The following is a 22,141-nucleotide window of genomic DNA, read 5'->3' on the forward strand; positions in this document are numbered from 1 at the left end:
AGATGCTTAAGAGAAAAATTTTAAAAAGCTGCATTAGAACAGAGTGACACTTCCTCCGGCACATCAGATTTTCTCCTTTCAGCAAATAATAGTTCAGAGGCTGAGCTGAAGGAAGACGCTGTATGAGTGTTTTAAAAAGCTGACAACAAACTGAAAAAAAGGGTTAGTGTTTATTGGACAGGAACGTTGTAAACTAAGTTCCAGCTTTTTCCAGTCACTTTCTTTTTCAATCCCAATGAAGAATCAAGATAATTATGCAAGGGAAAGCAATAGAACACTGCTTACCGATGTACACCTGCCAGAATTGCAGGCAGACCCCTCAATACCTAAGCAGCACTACATATTAGGGAAATTTCTTCATGCCTGTATGACCAAAGTAGCTGAGGAATATCCAGCATATTTTTTTAGATTATTTGTTCAAACCCTGAGGGGTTTTTGTATAGCCAGGCATCAATATAAAACAAAAAGTCTGGCCCAGGCCTCTGAAGATGTTTTCTGTGGATTGGGGGGGGAGAAAAAATACTGATTCTGTTGTTTCTCTTCTCCACCTATGACAAAACTCCCCAAAGACTGCAAGGGAAAAATCAGTTACCTCTCAAAAATGTACAGAGGGGATATTAATATAGCCATTTCAGATAACTGGGTGAGGAAAGTCATAAACACAAACCAAGGCCTCCTAATAAGAAGTAGGTTTGCTAGTGAAGAGTCAGCAAAAGACTAATTTCAAGGATTTGGGCTGGACCTCCACAAGTCTGACCTGGTCAAGTATGCTTAAAAGCACCTGAATTTTGAGGTGAATTTGCTTAACGCGTCTTTCCTTTAGGACAGTGACTAGAGATAAGAGTCACTGACAGAAGAACCACATTGGAAACAAATGAGAAATTTGAAGAAAGAACCTAAGAGAGGAGAGTTATCAGACTGGACACTCTTAGAAGTTTCCTCAATAGGTTTCCTCCCTTTTCAGATTGCTGTTGCTCCAATTAATGGAGATCTTAGTGGTCCACTTCTGTCTCCTCTCTGTTTCTCACATTCTAATTATCTCTCCCTGTTTCTCACTCTATCTCAATGTAATCCTCAGTCGCTCTTGTGCTTCACACTCTTGGAAGTGGCTATCTGTCACAAAAAACTCATTGAGAATTTGGATAGACATCTAAACTATTTTAACATTGTCCTTTCCCTCTGCACTATAGCTAGAAATGGATCTCTCAGAAATGAATCTCAAGCATGCTTGTGAAATAGAAGAGGTGCAAAACATGCAAGAAACCTCTTGTCTAAGAAAAATTCTGCCTAAACATTCTCTCACCAATACATTTTGAAATGTTTTTTATTTTCCATACTTTTTCCTATATATTGTGGAACTGAAACCAGTGGAAGAATGCCCTTCTAATAATTCCTAAGTAGTTGTTGCCTGTATCTTGTAACAGACTCCTCTCCTCCTGCACATTAAAGAGCACAATGTTTTTTGTTTTGTTCAGTCTTCTCTGCTTGGCTCTCCATCGTTCTAAAAGCTAAGCTAAAGCTGAACAGAGGTACAGTTTTTTTCATTTGTATACTCACATAGACTTGTATCTTTAACTGTCCTAGGAAGGATAACACCTCATCAGCTATATAAAGAGGTCCCTAATTGTTTGCCTTTTGTAATACTTCTTGTAAAACTGAAGATATATCTTTGCAATAAAGCTTGTGGAGTCTTAATTAATTAATTTGCCCATCTTGAATAGATTTTGGTAATTGAAACACCTATTCTAAGAAGTTATGATTTAAGCAGAAACATCTTGGAACATATAACCACATGATGTGTGTATACAGATGCATGCACTGTCCCCAGTACTCATGAGCCTCATGTGTGTACTTACTTTCAGAGCGTTCAGTGTGTCGCTCCATTCCATGGAACCTATCTGAGGTATAGCAGTAAGCAGTATGCTAGTAGCTTTATTTGCATTCTCTTTCAGCGTCTTTAAAACTTTATCCACTGAAACCTAGAAATACAATAAAACTGAGTGGTGTCTCTCAATTTTGATAGCACACTTTTTAAATACTTAAACAAATTCATATAACTTGTACAGCTCTAAGTGTAAAGGTGAAATCTTAAAACACCACAATGATTCTAGCCAGTAAAAACATCTTTCCTCTGTGAGCACGTCTGATTGTATACTACAAAAAAAAGAGAACTAAAGCAGGTACATAATTTTGCACAGAGCTGCAAAAGAACAGTAGACCAGTTACAGGAAGACAATCTCATATGCAGAGGTCAGGACCTTTGTACATACAGACCCCCTGATTCAGACAAGAGGAGACAAAAGGTTTGCCAGGAGTGAGGCAAGTTAAAGAAAATAAATGAGTTAGCAACAATTGATTCTGTTCTTTCTTTCAAAAGTGTTCATCAAGAATAACTCACTGATATTACTGTAAGTAAGAACAGATTTAGTTTAGTATGTGATCTCTTGCCAAAACCTACAGGTTCTCATCCAGATCCCTCAGGACAGGACCCAGAGGAAAAAAAGGTTTCACTTACTGCTTCTTCATGTTCCTTCCAGCAGTCGTAATCTGTTGCCATGGCAATACTAGCATAACTCATTCCAGCTTCTTTTGCAAGAATCACTTCAGGCACTGTGGTCATGTTGATAATATCAGCTCCCCAGCTGCGAAACATCAAGCTTTCTGCACGAGAACTGAAACGTGGGCCTTCGATTGTGATCACTGTCCCTTTGGAATGACATTGGAGCCCAAGCTTCTTAGCGGTCTCAATAAGAACCTGCAAAACATGCCAATACCAGGAAATAATTGCCCTGGTGCTTCTGCATTCCATCAGAAAACTGACATACTAAGCAGTCAGGCTTCATATGGCTACAGCTGTCCAAAACCACAGATTAGTCTTAATTTTCCCATACAGACAGAGAAATTAACAGTCCTCCTATCACGAATGATCTTGAACTTATCTGATTTTCTAAGTATCAGGTGGATTATTATTTTCAATGCAGACCAAGAACATTGGAAACTAGATTCTTTTTTGTGTGATAACTGGGCTGTGCTTACTTTGAGAACAGAATGGTAAAAATACTCCACTAAGCACTGTACTACCACACGGTGAAGTTGAGTTGGTGAGACAAGTAATAGGAAATTTACTTTTTGAAAGTAAAACTTCACAAGCATATATTTAGAGGAGGACCCTGGGAATCTGTAGAGAAATTACCACATTTTCCCACGCCTGTGACTGAGTTTTACACTTCACATATGCCATGTATTTTACACTAGCCTTTTCCGTTCCAACTAGAACCTTGTATATGGAGGAATCAACATCATCACTTTCCCCCTTGGTGAACACCCTGGCTATCATCAGTTGATACAGTAGGAGTAAAAGTGTACCAGCACATGTAAGTGGGACTGGGACACCCGTAAGTTGTCCTGAGTAGGGAGGAGAAAGTAACTATGATGACATCTGTTTAGAATTACCATCAACAGAAAGGAAAAGCTGGAAACTAATTATGAAAGCAGCTTGAAAAATTGTGACAGGATAAGAAAGACCTTCATAATACAGCAGCAGTGAAAACCTAGTCTGACACCACTAGAAGCTGCCCTGGCAGTATCATGACCTTCACACAGGCCAGGTGGAGCAGCTTCTCTGTAAAATGCTGTGAGAAGCCTGCACTCCAGCTAGCTGGATGACCCTCCATAGAAAAGTGCAACAAGTACCCTTATCTCCCACTGCAGATGTGTGTGAACAGGCAAACCTGCACTCCCAGAAGACAGTAGGTGTGCATATAACCCATATGTACTGGGAAAGGGTACTTGTGCATGCAGCTGCATGAATATGCATCTAAGAGTAAGGCAGAGCTTTGGTTGAATTAGCCAAAGAAGAACACTTAGAAATTTATACGTGTTTACTGACATGCTGAAAGTTAATCTAATATTAATGACATATCACACTGTGGTTTGTTGCTGGTGTTATTCACTAACTGCCAATTAATTAAACATTGTTAATAAATCAACAAGCAACTTCAACTGCCACATGACTTGAATCAGTCAAGCAGGATTTCCCCAAAATTCTTTACAAAGTTCCAACTTTATTCCCTGTAAGAAGTTGCAGTGAGCTCCAATTTCTGAAATTAGTAGTAACCTACGTTATTCAAAAGTCTGCAGCCAGAGAAAAGATAAACTTTCAGATTCTGATTCAATTTACAGTGCATAAACCAAATACAATGAGTATTTTCACGTATTTGCACAAATATTTGTAATAAAGTTTTCAGATGTTTTCATGCAAAATTCCTTTATTAGTCTACTACATTAATAGCTTTGGCTTTATTATTATCACATTTATCTATGAAATTCCCCTGAACTAAGATAAACTGGGCTGAAATGATCCCAACAATATTCAGGGATAGTTCCCGGAAAAAAAGTTTAAGTCACTTTTATCTGCTATTTTCAAATACAGTGAAAGTATCCTTTTTCAGCCTCCCTAAGCGCTCAAAACCACGTTCCTTAAAACATCTGTTAAGCTGATTAGGACACATAGACTAATGAGATAATGATCACATGTGAGACTGGGAAGTACCTAAATGTTGTTTTCTCTGTTTGAAAAAGAGCATTTGTCTCTTGGCTTTTCAAAAAATGTAATGCCCAAAGAACACTGTCTCTAGCTACATAACAATTGAATGAAAACTAGCCTTGGCGGATGTTTCATGCAATCTCAGGAAACAACCTAGGCATACTTACTCACCTTTTTTAAAAAATACAAAAGAGACACGGGGTGAAGCACTGTCAATTACTTCAGTAACGACACTGTTTTAAATCCATTTCAGAAAGTGTACAGTTAGCTCTCAAAAAACTCCTTGTATCTGTTATGACACGACACCATGCTCAAAGCCAGTAACAGCAACTAATCTTGGTAAGATGTGGCTAGGCTCTTGTTGTATGAAAAAGGCATATTTAATCACAGATACACTCCTCCCAGGAGCTTACAAAGGTATTAAAAAACAGCAATGATTCATACTGCTTAGTCTAAGTGTTTCTGAAGCCTAAAAATCTTGAAGTGACAAAACTAAGAGCAACAGTTAAGGCTACCGTAATTTGGCTTGTTTCTGTGATTAACATCCTTTAAATAAAACCTTGAGACTCTACTGACATCTTCTGCATATCTACTACCCCTTAGGAAGACAGCTCCTATAGATACAAGATCTTGTACTTCCCAGGCCTTCCTAATGTTACGTATTTCCTTAAAACCACAAAATAGCTGAGAAATAGGAATAAAGAGGTACAGATTGCCTCTGTATGCTAAGAATGCATTATCAGACAAATATATCATGAAGAAATGCCATAAAAATAACATTTCTAAATACTCTTGAAGAATTCACTAACCTCTCTGGTTTTGGTGCAGAAAGGCTCTGCCATTGAAATATGACATACTCCTGGAAGAGTGGAATGCTGCCCATCATATAAAGTACAATGTCTTTTAGTTGTCCTAGAAAAGAAGGAAACATGCTCAGACAGAAGAACAGGGAGAAAACAGAAGAGAAAACAAGAAATTTACACAAACCCAAAGCCACAGCATTCCTGGGAGGGAACAAAAGCATCAGTATGGTATTTATTAATGACCACCTGTAATCCTGTTTTGCCTCTGTACAGACCTTTCAGAATGGTGCTCAAGATTACAAAACTGGTACTCTAGTAGTGCATTGTCAATTAACTGGAGAAAATCCATAACAAGATTAACAAAATGCTGAAATGCTGATTTGTTCCTGAATGACACAAATAGCCACATTATCCTGCAATTTGACTCAAAAGAAATCAGCTAAATTTAATAGTCAGGCAAGTAATCTGAAAAAAAGAGCACAGTAAGCGTTCAAGTAGGGAAGCAATCAAGTCTGAATTGGCACAAAGCTGGTCAAAATAGAGTTTCTTAGTATCATTGTATTCCTACGTTGAAAGAATGGGAATTTATACAAACAGCTTCCGGAACGAAAGAGGTGTGAATTCAACCAGAAAAACCCTGGAGCAGGATGTCTTCATACCCTCAGAAAGATTGCACACATGCGTTGGCAGCCTGCAAAGAGATGAACCCTCTTCCTCCCTTCTTTCAACTGAGAAAATGGTTCCTTGCAGGGAAATGGTCAAACATACTGCAGAAATGAACATCCAGCATGCCATTTTGACAACTACTCAAACTGTTACCTGCTATCCATTTACTTCAAATGCACTGCCTCAAGCTAATACAGCCAGTGGGACGGTGGAACAAAAGTCTTTGAGACATTCTTCCTGCAGTTTGTCACATATTATACTTTATAGGAGAAAAGTAAGGCAATAGCCAACTCAAACCACAGTCAAAATACAGAATTTCTGCTGGTAATACGCTCACAACCATTCACAACCCACACCATCAGCAAATATTTAAAAGAAGGTTTAAAATACAAGTTACGTGTTAAGAATAGTTTTGGGAAAAAACACAACTAACAGGGTAGCCTTATGGATGAAATTACAAAACAGGAAAAGAGATAAGCAAAATTATATGCAAACCAGAATACTGTTGTTGAAAATTGGTTGAAACACTAATACTAATTTTTCCCTTATGGAATACTGAAGAGCTGCAAATAGACTGTATGTGATTTTACACTTTTTTTCAGTGTCTGCCAATGAACTATTTAGCACTGGAGGAAATGGGAAAAGTCATAACCCATTTCCTGTATTATAGTATTTCAGATGTCAGGCCCTTTCACTCAGAAAAGCCCTGAGGAAAGATCACATATGTACAGATACTAACCTCTGGTTTTTGGACACCCTATGTTTTTTAGAGAGAATAGCCACATCTCTACCTGGGCAAATAAAGAAGGTCCTCTATGCTTAGTGCCATACACACAAACTGCACAGGAATAAGGAACTGCAGTTAAGACCTATGACTGCTTTGAGCAATGGACCACGTTTGCACTCAAAGTGCAACAACTTCTCTTCTGCAGGGAGGGCTGCAACTCTGCAAAGGCTACAGCTATTGTACATCAGGCCAGCTGATGTGTCTGTGAGTTGCAAATAGAATAAAGGCAGATTTGAACCAATCTCTGATTCTTGCTACCTATGAAGTAATGGCCGGCACAAAGGCCTTTTTAGCCTTCCCACCTTTCTGTAGCCCTGCTACTCAAGTCAGGACTTGGCCATTCTGATCTGTCCCACTCACCTACCTGCAAGGTACAGAGCAGCAGCACATAATTTTCACTGCTGCAATACGGTTTTTGTGTATCCCTTGTAGAGAGAATGAAAGTTACAGAATCACAGATGTTTTCCTTGCCTTACACTCAGAAAGACCAAGAGCCAGAGAGCAAAGTAGAGTATCTGCCTAAGGCTCCTCTCATAACAGGAGCTTCAAGATCTTTCCTATGTAGCCTTAGTGACTCCTTAGGGAGCCAGCAGGAAACAAGAAACAAGGAGCTCAACAGTCACCCTTCAATGACCATTTGCACCACAAATCTCACAGTTTTAAATGTGAAGTCCCCATGCCCTTTCCCAGGAGAGCCTCCTTAACATAATGTTACATAACTGCATACAGTTGGATAACAACACAATCATGTAACATTCAGCAGCAACAGCCACACTTTTAACCAGGCAGTAAGGCGGCTTTTGCTCTTACATTTCTATTTTATCACAACAACACAAAATTCTCTGGCAATGCTGACTATAACTGATGCCTGGAAGCAAAATCCAACTCAAATAAGTGAACAAACCAATCACTGCCATCTCTGACAAACAGTCCTCTATCACTTGCATCATGATCTTCCCTTTTCTTCCAGTAGTGTTGAATTACCAACAAACTATTAATAGCTAAAGAACAAAGTGAGGACTAACACTGGCACCTGCTATATAGAAAGCAGCCTTGGCATGCTTAGCCTCTTTAGGGATACTGAAAGAAAATTCTCCCATGAAAAATATAGAGTGTAACAATACTGTAATAATTGTACTGGTGCATGTGACATTAAAGCAATATCTATAAGAATTCAAACAATAAAGTTGGCAGCTGTTACAGCATTTATCCTATGAAGCTATTTTCTGCATCTTCCTGACTGAGCTGAATCATCTAAGTAAGTAGATACCTTCTTCTTTTCATAGCAAACATAGCAGCAAAATAAACAAAGTATTAAAAAGCCCCTAATCAGTCTGATCAGTCAGGCAGGTGGCTAACAGTGCTGTAATACACTAACAGGAGCCAAAGGCATAAAAACGTTCTTCTTGATTTATTTTAGGTCTCTTTTTCCAAAGAACAGAACAACTGTTGTAGTCTACAATAGTACGAGCAGTCACTTTTGAATTCGGAAGTAGGGAGAACACCATGGAAATATTTTGGTGCTTATTTAACAAAACGCTGTCTTTTATTGTTTAAACATACACTAACAGATAAGCACGAAGAAGGCAAAGACTATATACAAAACCAAACACAAGTGCCGAATCAAGCTCTCAAAAGTCTGGAAATAATATATAGTTCTAATGACATCTATTCACTGTTCCCAACTCTAAGTCAAATCTATGCCCTAAACTAGACAGAAGTCCTACACAACTCTGTGTATTGAGAGCCTGTCATTAACATCAACAGAGTGAATTTCCAAGGGGGGCAAATCACAACTGCTGCTTCCTGCTCATTTCTCACTATACTCCCATTCCCATTCAGTATTCCCTCTTCTTGCTTTATATCTAAAGAAGAATCATGATGTGCTCCTTGCTGAGGACTAGAACACAGATATCAAAAGGCACTTGGAAAACACTGATTTTAACGGCAGCTGGAGTAACTCCTTCCCATCTAGACCCAAGACACTTTCCTATGTAGTGCCTGGCATGGGTTAATCACCACACAGAACCCAGGGTTACATTTCAAGAAAAATAGCTAACTAGTTTTGCAGCTTTAGCCAGTGCCTTCTCTCCAGGACCGCTGGCACAGTTTGTTTGCAGGGCCCTGACCTTTCATTAGAAGGTATTTCATGAAAATTGCATCTTTTCAGAGTTTTGTGGACAATTAACCTATTTTGCCCTATGAAAATATCTTCCAATCAGCAGCCCTGTTTTCATAATGATTTACAATATATATAATGCAATCAGTCTAGTGCTAACAGTCTAACACACCCCTGTGAAAGGCAAAAATGCAGACCTTGCTTCCAAAGAACCAGAAGTCTAACACTCCCTGTCAAAAACCATAAGAAAAAGGATTTACCACAGAAATTAAATTGTCAAATGAAACAGATTGTTATGAATTGATAGTTTTCTGAAATAAAGGGCAAGCTAGTAATGATTTTAAAATTCATATTACATATATTGTTTACCATACTGAAATATTCTCATGTGCTTTTCTAAGAAGATTACAGGTTTCCCAAAGCAACAAAATAAGCCCCCACAAGTCCCCACTCTTCTACACTGAAATTAATACTTACTGCCTGGATGAAACACTGTTCATACGAAGGCTATCCCACTACTACCGATGACCATCTGAATAAACTTTAAATGAAGACACAGACCACAGAATGGCTCAGGTTGGAAGGGAGCTCTAGAAGTCATCTGGTCCAATCCCTGCTCCAGGAGAGCCACCTACAGCTGGCTGGCCGACCACATCCAGGCATTTTTTTAATATCTCCAACATTTGAGACTCCAAAACCTCTCTGGACAACCTGTGCTAGTGCTAGGCCACCCTCACAGCAAAAAATGTAACCTGAGGTTCAGCTTATGTCCCCTCCCTCTTGTCCTGTCGCCTGGACACCACTGGAAAGAGCCTGGTTCTGTCTCTTTGCACCCTCCCTTCAGGTATTTATACACTTCAATGAGATCCCCCTTTAGCCTTCTCTTCTTCAGCCTGAAGAGTCCTATCTCTCCCAGCCTTTCCTCACAAGGAGGGATGTTCCAGTCCCTATATCACCTTTGTGGCCTTTGCTGGACTCTCCCCAGCAAAGTCCAGCACTGGGCAGCCCTGCACTGGATACACTATTCCAGGTATGGCCTCACCAGTGCAGAGGAGAGCGGAAGCAGATTGCTTCCCTCGACCTGCTGGCAACACCCCTACTAATACAGCCCAAGATAGTATTTGCCTTGTTTGCTGCAATGTAAATGATCCCTGGCCTTATACTCATGTTCACATCAGATGAATACATAACCTTTGTTCTATAATGCTTTTTTTTCTACTTGAGAAGGATGTGTTCTTAAAACTGACTTAACCAAGATTATTTCCTTTCCAGCTCAGAAGTTATGATGTAGCCTGTCGAGTACTGGGAAATTTAAGGCTGTGAGAGGAGATTTGGCTAGCTTCAAAATGAGTTGTTAATTTTGACAATGACATTTTGGGTGGAGGACAGTCTCAGATTGCATATCTGTGTTCATTTCCTGGCTCCGTTAACGTTTTTCTGCCTGACCTCTGCAAGAGTAAGTTACTCCATACTTCCAACCCTCATATGTAGAAGATAATAACTCTGCAATCATTCCAACTGTTTCTTGTTTGAAACGGCAGGCAATCTGGGCCAGAAGCTACTTCTTACCATGCATCCAAGCGACAGCCTAATACAGCTAGGCTCCTGTCACCTACCTTGGAGTCTGACAGATAATAATGCTGTCAAAATAACTGGGGCTTTACTTGCAATCATGAAAATTGTGTAACCAAGCATGTTTAATACTTTTCCTACGCAAATCAATATCGATACTAAAATTACTCATTTGCAAGTACTAGTGGCAGAATTAGGATGATTATGATTTAATCTGTACAAACAAAGTGACTAGTCTAAATATGTTTAGACCTGAAAAACAAACAAAAAAAAGACCATTTTCAGCAATACAGCTGTTCTCCACCAAAAAATCAACTCTAGTGTAACAGGAAGCAGTTTATATGGGGCTTGCTCCTGCAAGATACTTAGTCATTTAGATAAACTCTACAAAAGAAAGCACTTCAGTTACACACATGAAAAAAAGTCACTAAGTCAAAACTTGAACAGCACTGCACTGCAGAGAACAAACCTAGGTATAGATGTTGAGTCCGTAATGAAATCTTGACAGCAGCCTCACAAAAGCACAAAACTTTCCTTTCCAAACACTTATAATTGGGTAGAATATTAAAGTAAGACTTTCAGATACAGCACACCTGTAAGTACTAATAATAAATCTACCTTTTAAAATGTGCAACTATATTTTTGAAATATTTTGTTGAGTTGGTGATGTTTAAATGTAGCCTCCTCCCTCACTCTGTTTGTTTGAATTCTTCTAGACATCAGATAATCAGAGGACTGACTGGAGTACACAAACTTCAGAAAAAAATTGCTTCCTTATGATCCCTAGCAAATAAAAAATGTTTGCATCTCTCCTTGCTTTAAGACAACCTCCTCTCTTTTCCCACTGTGTTGTATTTGATCCCTCTTCTGTAGACCCTCATTATTACTGCACATATTTTCCTACCTTGCTCCCACAATGCTGTCTTGCACTTCTCCATCTAATTTCAGATTCTTCTTAAATCTTCGAGCGGTCCGTGCTTTTATCCATGTTCCTCCTGGCATGTGAAAATACGGTATCTCTTCTCTTCAGACACTTCACAAGGAGCTATACTTTGCTCCTTGGCCATTCTTCAAAGCCTAGTATTTCTTCCATATCTGTTAAAGCTGAACTTTGTTATCCATACCTGCTTCCTATCATGTCTTCTTGTAATAATCTCACTTATTGCCATAAAGCTATTGCCTCACTCCACAAAATCTTAAGTTAACATTAAGTTATTATATGGTTTAACCCCATTTGTCTCTTTTCTTTCTCCTGCAAAACTAGGAACACAATTTAACACAGATGTCACTCACCTGTCAATGAATTGATCAGTTATGACAAGATCGCCAGGTTGTATTTCCTCTCGTAACGAACCACAAGCAGTGGTCACTAAAACATGTGAACAATTTTCTTCTTTTAACGCCCAGATATTGGCACGGTAATTGACGTTCGATGGCATAATTGTATGATGCCTTCCATGTCTGCAAAGATATGTGTTGCAAGACAGTAAAATAAATCAAGCTGCAATTGCCTTCCTTCTTCCAGATAAAGAGAATTCCAAGAAATCTAGTTTCCCTAGCAACAATGAAAGTGGAACCTGTCTTTTCAACTACCTCTAGTTCAACTTGTTTTTCTAACTGTATTAAGGTTCTCTCAATATTTGATTTAAGAAGCAGTGGTGTAGTTTCCTCTTTAAATGTAATTTTTTACGTTCAAGACTGTAATGAAAGAATTTTTAAAATACAATCTGAATATACTTTAGTAGTCTTAAGACTACAAAGGTATTCTTTCTTTGAATTTTGTCAGTACCATAGATTCTGAAAACCTAGGTGTAGTAAATCAAATCTTCCATACATCACAACAAATTTTTATGATTTACATATATCTCTACTAATTTTCTGCTCAGAAGTGCTATTTCTATTCTCCCACACAGAAGAGTGTCACGTCACAGGAAATGCAATCCAGAAAAAACACACTGTTTTAATCTGCCACCTTTCCAAAGAAAACAGCAGAATAATCACATTTTTCTCTTTGCTCTTAATGTGATCTGACAGCTTTCATAAACTAGAAGAAGGATTTCACACTGTTGCAGTATATTTTTTCACCAAGATATTATAAGTCTTGGTAAAATACTTAGTCTTATAAGCACAAGCTTTTGTGTTATCTCTGTTACCACTACAGAGTAACATACTGATTAAAGATACTCGAAAATTATTTTCAACCATGCAGACAAAAGAAGGAACCTAATTTCCCAACTGACTCTTTCACAGAGATCAAAAGGTCTTAAGAGTTTGATCAGCTGGGATCTGGGATTTGCACAAAACATGACCAAGCACTGTCAGTCAGGATTCTCATGTTGTCATTAGCACTTCTGACAAGCTACTAGGAGTGTAGATTTACTGTTTAACGTTGCATTTACTGTCATAATCCTGTTTTGAAAAATCTGGCATTCATGAGTAAGTCTGTTATTTTTCTCAAAACACAAAGTGAAGTTCCAGGTACCCAAGCCCCAAGAGCAAATTCAAAGGGGTGATATGTGAATGGTCATAAATCCCAGTGAGGATGTAAACCACAGCTCAGTTGTTCAGCCATCTGTAGCCCAAGGCCTATATTGACACAGCACAACTGTGAGCTCTTGGCTTAGCATTTCATTTGAGAAAATGAGAAAAATGTTGTCCAGGTGTAACAAAAAACATGAGCAAAGTCCATGCAAGATAAGAAAAGTAAAACTACAGACAAAAGTGTAGTTGAGGAGAAGGTAACACTCATCAGCTTAATGGAAAAATACTGGCATGAAAACAATTGTGGCCCTGAATGGTCTACTAGGTTGTAACTGCCCTGAAGAGCCTCACCCTGCAACTCTACTCACACACCCAGTGTCCATGATCCTAGGTGCTTCCACTTCCAAGCTCAGGCCCAGGCCCCAGTCCTTGCCTGAGCTATGTCACAGATGTGCTTGTTCCCAGCCCTGTCTCCCAGGATGGCCTTCAGACCTATGCTGGAGTTTGACTCCAGATGTGTTTTCTGGATGGACTTCGAACAAAAAACTGCAGCCTTGCCTCCAGCCCTGTCTCTGGCCCCATCTCCTGCTGCTCCTGCCTGGACTCCTTGGATGGATCCTGGACTTGATTCATCACCTCATCTTGTCCAGGACTGCTGATGTACCCTGTTATGAGTGCCTGGCTCTGCCCATGCTGTCCAGATGCTGAGAACTGTGCATTCTTATATTTAGTCTAACAGCACATTGGTCCAAGATATCCACTGTTACATTGGTGTGAAACTTCCATGCACTCATCTGCAGATTCTGCTTCCAGAGTGTTTTCTGAGTACAGAAAGAGATGTCTTAATAAAAATTACCCAGCAAGGAAAAACTATGCGGGGTGCAGCCTCCTATGCAATAAAGATAACAGCCAGATGACTCAGTCTCAAAGAGAATGATTTGGAAGAGTCCACAGTAGTACCTGAGGTACAGTTCATCTGTAAACAGGCAATTTCCCAGTTTCACAAAGGAAATTTACCAACATAGGGACCAGACAGATTACAGAGGTTATCAGGCACCACCTACTTACCACCAGAGCAGAAAGCCTGGCAGGTTGCCATTCTTACTAGGGCAGCACACTCAACTGGATTTCTCTTTCCTAAACGAGATGCTATTTTATCTATATGTGCTCTCAGTCCCTGCAGCACCAAATTTGTTCAAGAAAAACACCAAACTTCTGCTGAACTTTGATAGCAGCTACACAGAGCAAGATGAAGTCAGAGTAAAATTTAGTTAACCTCATGTAAAAAGAAAAACTTTTTGTGAAAACTTGAAGATATAGAATTCCTCTTAAAATGCTCATTTACCTTGCCAACAGCACACAGTCCACATTTTTTATCTTTCCCAATATCAAAGCATCTGATGGCTGCAAAACAAGCAAAGAAGAATAAGTTTCAGTCTGATAATCACATTAGAAATCTTAACTGCTACTTGAAAATAAGGATGGTTGTGACAGGAAATTCTGGTTATCGCTGTAGTCTCACACTTTCTTCGGCCTGGAACGAACCTGTAATTTGACATGGCAGATTAGCAAAACAGTCTGGAATAGGATTATCAAACTAGAAGGCTTATCACAATTTTTCTGTCTTCATACTAACATTGATGCAATTCCTCATTTTAGGGTTTGAAACAGCAATACTTCCAAATACTTTGAAATAGTATTTCAAATAGTGCTTCACAAGCATGAAAAACACACATACATGTTGCCTTTAAATTGGTTAGCACTTCCTTGTCTCTTGTAAACTTTGGTTCCTTTTTGCGAAGTAGGTGCCGTTCCCTACTGAAAGCCCCCTCCCAACAGAAATCACATTTAATCAGTCTCTTTGCCTAACACTCCCCATTCATTTCTGTCCCCTTTCTACCACAGCCCCCTAGCTCACACTCATGTTCTAGACTCCTCTAGAGCTCCTTGCTAAAGGCCCTCTTCCCTGCTCTGGGATTCTCACTTGTGGGAAATGAACTATGATATGACAGTGAACTTTTGGTACACTAGTGGCAGAAGCAGTGTTGTATTTGGTCAGCCTTGGGAACAGGATAAAGCACGTGCTCTTCTCTCACAGCTACATGACGAGAACATGCATTCCTTGTGACTGACCAACTATTTGGAATCTAGAGCATTTTGGTTTTAGCTACCCAGCAGGGACATGTGCCTTGCCCTGGAGATGGTTATATTGACTACATGCAGCAGGCCCAAGTCATCAGCCACCACTACAATAAATTAACTGTTTTGGGGCTGTGTTCTGCTCCTGGGCTATATGTATCAGGGATCTGAAATACATATTTTAACAAAAAGGGAAGCTAGAAACATTGTGAAAGGCCTCTGTTTAATTAGATGCTAAACTGCATTTGTGTGGGAGTGGTGCAGTTGGATGTGCTGCTTCTCCTGCCTAACTCAGAACTGTATGCTTTTCACTGCTTTTACTGCAGTATAAAAGAAACTGTAAATAAGCAGGAAGCCACTCTGTGCCAATCTGTCCTTCCATGCTCTGGGATTTCAAGCTGAAACAGCAATTAACAAAATTATGGTTTATCTACTGATCACAAGTTTGCAAGTGTCTGGAAGGACTCACACATTTGCATTGAGAAATGGTCTGTTGCCTGCTACTTGACTTAATTTTATTAGTAGTTTAATGTTACCTGCAAGATTCCAATTAGTATTTAGTTTTAGAGCTGTTAATTCTATTCCTCACTTGAAAATGTGCAGAGATCTAGAATAATGTGAGTCCCACCTATTACAGCTGCATTTTAAAGACAATAATTTCTAGTAAAACCACCACTTCCTGCTCCCTACTGCAGATATATTTTTTGCTATTTTCGAAGTGAAACCTCTTCAAAGCACCTACGTTTAAATTCTGCCAGATGCAGATTTACCACTTTTTTTAATAAGATGTTCCAGAAAATTTATTTTCAGAACTGTAGCATATTCTGACTTATTTTTGAAATTCTCCACTTAATAGTAACCTACTGACATCGAAACGTTTCATCTATTTACCTTACTTTATGCATACTTTTGCATACTTTTCTGAATTAGACATTAGATTTTATAAGTGAAATTTCACACAGGGCAGAAGTCTTGCTGTCTAGTTGCCAAGGCATTTGATGTTGCAACATCCACCACAATGAAGATTCACATTTGGGGTTTTGTTTCTTGGGTTCGTTTATTTCATTTTGAGAGCACACATTTGCTTTGTGAAGTAATAAGCACGCAACTTAGCTCAAAGCAGGAGACAAAAACACTCTCAAAAACTAAAGAGGACTTCTGCCAAAATCCTTGCCTACTATCAAAATTAAAAGTAAGGATCTGTAAGTTGAAGACTGGACCCTTTGCTTTACAATTGACAGAGTCAGGTTTATTGCAAGCGATAGATTCAAGTTTGTATCAATTTCCAAAAGGTTTGGGGAAGAAAAGTGTAGGGCAATTTAACTGCTATTTGATATTTATCCCCACCACAGCACTTCCACTGAACTCTGGTATCCACAGCTGATGCAGCAAGAATGCAACAGCTTTGAAATCCAACAGGCTTCAAAATCTAGTTGCGGCAGCCAGGGTTTCCTTCCCTATCTGCTGTCATCCTCATCACTTCAAAAGGCTTCAGGGTGGCCATGTAACAGGATGGTTGTCATCTTTACACAGATTTCCACAGAACACACTCAGTGCACCTTCCAGGTGACTGCCCTAATATCTTTCTTGCATATGATTGCTAGAAACATGGCAGAGAAAAAGAAATATTTGGAACAAAGAATCTGCTGCTAAATGATGAACTGACAATTTAAGAAAAAAATTTGCAGTTACTGCATCATGGGTCATTAAAAGAGAGGAAATAAGGATAAATCAGCACATTAAACTTACAAGGAAGTGAAAGATACAGAAATTTGGAACTGTGTTAACTACTTAACAAAGCTACTGTATGCTGCTGTGCTGCTCTCTTTCTTCCACAAGTTCTTTCCAGTGCTGTACCTCTCTATTATTACGTCAGTTGCAGTGAGGAGCTTTGAAATACTGATTAAATAACAAAAACTTCCAATGAAACAACCTGAATTTAAAGCTCTAATACAGTATTATTAAAGAAGAATTTAATAAAGTTCTCAAAACTTCCAAATAAACTTCTCAAACATTGCCAATTCATACACATATTTAAGTACTTCCCTCTTCCACAAATTCCAAATCATATATATATTACTCAGCGCTGCAAACAGAAAAGGAAGCAAAGAACCCTTGGGAGTTAACCCTAAATTATGACAGTAACAAAAAACTGATATAAATGCCCTTTCTCTGCAAGATAAATATCATAAAGTAATGTTCATGGGGTGCTTAGAAAATCCACTGTTCCTTCGTTTCACCTCAGAAGCAAGCTGGAACAGAAAGTAGAATGAACAAGTAAAATAAAAATCTAGGCAAAGCTGAGATGGAAAAGCATCTCATAGGTTTTCCAAGTCCTCATTTAACCTGTAATCTAGTTCAGGAACCAAACAATGTACATTATTTTGAGAAGGCAGAAGAGGAGCTCAAATATTATGTCATGTGATTTTCCTGATGCAAACATACACAGCTCACTTGCAAGGTGGAGCCGCCCCTTCCCCCACCTGTTTGCCAGATACACCTGTGACCAAAAATGAGGGAAGCGCCTAAAGTAATTTTCTAGAACAGGAAGATATTACACTGACTTGGGGAAAGGTGATTCAGAACTAAGCACTGTCATCCAGAGAGTAAAACAATGTAACTAGAAGTATTTTCTGGACAGTTTTATTAGTGCCTTCAAAATTCAATGACGGAGATAAAACACTGTTGGAAGCAACTTTTTATTAAATAAGAGAAAATTTTTTTCCCAGTATCTGGAGGTGGAATGTCAAAAAGTTTTAGGTTATTTTCCATAGAATACCGAATATTTCATGCAATGAAAAAGATGGAAGTGGACAAGAGAGAAAAGAAGGCTAGAATATTAACCACTGTAAGCATATTTATTTTTTAAAAAACTCATGTATAACTTTCTCATAGTATTACTAATGTAACTTGAAAGATGATGGGAGGACCAATGCCAATATAGAGGATTGCAAAAATTCTCATACTAGTTTTCTTTACAACTTTCCATACTCCACCTGAGGAAAAAAAATTCCCATATTCCCTAATAAAGTATATTTTTTACTAAATGATTCTTACCCTTCGAGATGAACAAAGCAGAAGACAATTGAAGGACTCTATATGAAAAAATAATAAGCTATTATTTTGGTTCTAAAAGTAAACAGCATTAAAGAAATGTCTGTTTTGGTCCTGTCAAATGGTAAAGGTGCCAAGGAACGTTACCACCACAAAGGTTTTCAGCTAAAAGTCTTTTGGGTATGTCCTGGCCAAGAAAACCAAGAATTAAAAAAGAATTAAGAATTTAAGGAAAGTAGAATTGTATATTTCTCATTTTTACAGAATAGAATGAAATTATTTACATTTTTTAAACTATGTCTTGCATTTTCCTTTGGGCATTTGTTTTCATACTTCATAGTTTCACTTGAGCTAAAGGGGCTAAATGTTGCATATCTAATTCTCTCAGCAATTAAAAGGCCACAAAATTCTGAAGAGTTTATTTAGATGAAGCCTATTAAAATTTCAGGCAGATTCTGTCTCCACTGATGCCACAGCTCCATGAAGAAGCATCTTTATGGCAGAAAAATCCCAACTTGGTTTTATTTCTGCAACACTCAAAATCAAGACACATCTTTAGGAAAAAAAATTACTAACATAAACCACAAACTGCTAAGCTTTTCCAGGCACCCTTACAAAACCTTCTTATTTGCCCTTTCATATTTGGCATTAGCTGCTTCTCTTATTTCTGTTGTCCCCAAATTAGAGAGGCAGGCTGTGTAGCACCTCCTTCTGGAACGCTATAAGGTCTCAGCAGAAAAATAATCAAATATTGATCCTCCTCATGATATCAAGTAAATTTATGAGGTTTTTTTCTGTTTGAAATCAAGCCCATTAACTTGATCCACTCAATGTACTTTACGCCACAGTAACTTGTGGTCTAAGCCCTTTACATATCACACTAAGGCAAATCCACCAGTTGCTTCATGAGGATGAAAAATGCATTCAAACACTGAAGTTAATGTGAGTCTATGCAGGTGTGAATCTACATGACGTGACCATCAGATGTATGGCCTGAGTTCTTCAAAGTTCAGCTCTACACGCAGAGAAGAAATAGAGACCAGCAAGGGTAAGGATGAAGCTTGCTGGTTGGCTGTGCTCCCTTTCACGGACACAGAATCCTCACAAAGTTGCAAGTTTTCCATCCAGGTCAGCTTAAGCTCACTACAATACCTAGAATCCATGCTTAGGTTCCTACCAAGACGCCTCAGCCACACCTCTGACCCCAACCATACAAAGAGACAGAACAGTCACAAGCTTTTCTTTAAGTTGAGCCTCTGCTTTACGTGTAACACACAAGCTCAGATATCACCAGTTCATCAATCAAGGTTTCACAGAAACCAAAACCGGTAACCAAGATTTATTTTCCCCTATTCACGTTGCGCTCTGTGAAGAACACACTAAAACAGACAGTAGCTAACCTGCTCCCTAAATGAAATTAAAAAAGCCTTCCATACTGACCAAAAGTGCAGTGAGGAAGCTTTTTCCACTTCCTTGTGCAGGAGCAGGTATTCTACTCTTCTCCACAATACTAGACCTTCCTGTAGGGCACCTACCACACTGCAGAATTTCAGCAATCCAGGTCCTGCAGCATCCCAGTGCTGTGGCAGAACAGCCTTCCTAACGCTGTGCTACCACTGTGCCCTTAACTATTTATCTGAACCGACCCTGTGAGGGAGGAGATGTGTTTCATCCTTCCTCGATAGGAAGGCTTCAGTTAGTATCTGCTAAAAGCGTAGCACTACTTTCCCTTTGTTAGCAGCCTCCAGACATAGCCATGCACCTGATCATCCATGACTCTCGAAAAAATACGGAATGCAATGGCAATTATTTTGGTTTAGCCAGTGAATTCTACTTCAGACCAATGCTGGCTGCTGTTCGCAGACCAGGGTACAGAAAAGAGAGGAGGTAAATTCCTTTCATTCTCTTGCAGTTTGTTAACAGATTTTAAAGGATGGTAGAGAAGTCCAATGCATTTTTCTGATCATGTTTTCTCCTCCCTTAATCTTTATCTTCTTCCCCTTCTTGAACAGTGTGCACACAAACTCTACTTGCTCTTTACAATCCTGCCTCCCTCTCAAAACCACTTTGAATGGAGGCACACATTTAGATTTTCAATCACACACCACATCACAGAGCTTTCTAGCAAGGTTCTACCCATAAAACGGCACTTGCTGCCACATGCCAGATGTTTTATTGTATGTATACTAGCTCACAATGATAGATTTCATAAAATATAATTCTCATGGCAATTATAAAGCACACAGACTCCCCTGGCCTTATGACATTACAGAATATATGAGACCTATTCTTCTATCAGCCTCCTATGACTATGAAGACCTCTCCTCCCCAAGATTTCCTGCCTGTAAAACCATAATCCTTTGTCTTGCCCGTTTCTATCATATAGGCTTTGGGGCATGGATTAATCTTCACAAAACACTTGGCACTGTGTGTTAGAGAGTAACACTAGCCTTCACTCCCTTTTGCTGAGGAAAAGGGCTGAAGCAATGTGAGAGAGAGTTGGTCAGGAATTCCTATGACACAAAAAGTTTTAGAGGTTCATTTTCAAATCAGTTTTAAATTAAGTTGTTATAAGCATGACTGTAAGGAAAGCATTGGTACATAAAGCACAATTCAGTGGTTACATGGAAAATGGTGACCCATATACCTCAAAGGACTGTTTTCTGCAATTCAGAAAGGTTCCTGGAGCAATCTGACATATACTACAAGTCACACAACAGCACAAAACTGAAAAAGAGGGTTTATACTTATCCCTCTTTACTGCAAACTCAGGACCAAGTTTGTAGACTCATCCAACCTACAAACAAGAAGAGGTATAGTCTCCTTTGCACATCATCTTTCTAACACCTTGTTTCTACAAACTAAGAATCACACAACACATAACAACTAAAAGGAAATAATCTGTTGACAGTACCTCATTTATACATTCATTTAATAGTCTGAAAATCCTTAAAACATTCAAACATCTTTAAAAACCACAAAATACTCAGTAATAAAAAGGTTATACAGACCTTGCCATAAGGAGTATCAACATATTTTTCTGTTCTTCCTTCTAAGATATCTGGATCATCCAGCCCAGTTCCACCAATAATGCCAATCTGACACAGAAAAGTACATGTTAGTCTTCTTGAGATTACACTTCATTTAACAGCATATCTGAAAAACTAACTAAGCAGCCATCAAATTTATTTTCTGCTTGAGATGAGGCTAGACTACAGATCAACAAAACATAAAATGCCCAGCACAGTTTCCCTGAACGGAAATTTCAAATGACTGATTTTAAACAACTGTATTTAGCTTGCTGATTTCTTACACTGTGATTTTCTACTTTAAAGAGCCCAAACTGAAAGAGCTATACACAAAGATGCACCTATTCATCATTTATTCCCAAAACAAAAATGAAATATGTAATTTGGAAATGCCTCCAATGAGTGAGAAATGAAGCACTTTATAATAAAGGCTTCTTGTTTACAAGGGCAAAAAAAGTTCTGTAGATAACGCCATACTGAGTGGTATAATACATACAGTATTATACAGACAAAAAAAAAGAAAACATTTATCAAAAATTATAAAGTTTTGTATTGATTTGCTGAGAACTTCCTCATTTCTGTAAATGGTATCTGTACAGCTTCTGAAAACAAGGACAGCTCAACAGCATCTTTACAAGTAAAATTAAAATAATCTGTTGATAATTTCAGCTGCTGTGAGTAGTGTTCAGTTTCTTCACATATTTACAATTAGGTTGTTTTGCACCTTAGAAAGTGTAAGCACTCATTCAAACTTCGCATGAGGCTTGGTCACTAATTGTCTTCTGTGCAGACACATTGGCATCAGCTTTTGTTGAACTAACCGCCTCTCCGTAAGCTGAAACTGAACAGACTCTTGCTCCTCTATGTTTTTAATGAAGTCTTTTCAAGTTTTTTTTTCCCAAAATTTTTATGAAATTGACTTACAGTTTCAGATCATAACGGAGA

The 22,141-nt window shown here is 38.6% G+C and overlaps 1 protein-coding gene across 1 annotated transcript in view; it reads right to left on the reverse strand.

Annotated features, from left to right (window-relative positions):
* Positions 1-22,141, reverse strand: part of MTAP (methylthioadenosine phosphorylase) — a 34,530-nt gene that overhangs the window by 6,625 nt on the left and 5,764 nt on the right. The window contains exons 2-7 of the mRNA XM_054054834.1: positions 21,179-21,265; positions 14,320-14,378; positions 11,787-11,954; positions 5,356-5,458; positions 2,516-2,755; positions 1,857-1,979 (exon numbers count right to left, since the gene is read on the reverse strand). Of these exons, the coding sequence (XP_053910809.1) occupies positions 1,857-1,979; positions 2,516-2,755; positions 5,356-5,458; positions 11,787-11,954; positions 14,320-14,378; positions 21,179-21,265 (780 nt within the window). The remainder of the gene's footprint in view (positions 1-1,856; positions 1,980-2,515; positions 2,756-5,355; positions 5,459-11,786; positions 11,955-14,319; positions 14,379-21,178; positions 21,266-22,141) is intronic.

The sequence above is a fragment of the Cuculus canorus genome, chromosome Z, assembly GCF_017976375.1.
Source record: "Cuculus canorus isolate bCucCan1 chromosome Z, bCucCan1.pri, whole genome shotgun sequence".
Lineage (NCBI taxonomy): Eukaryota > Metazoa > Chordata > Aves > Cuculiformes > Cuculidae > Cuculus > Cuculus canorus.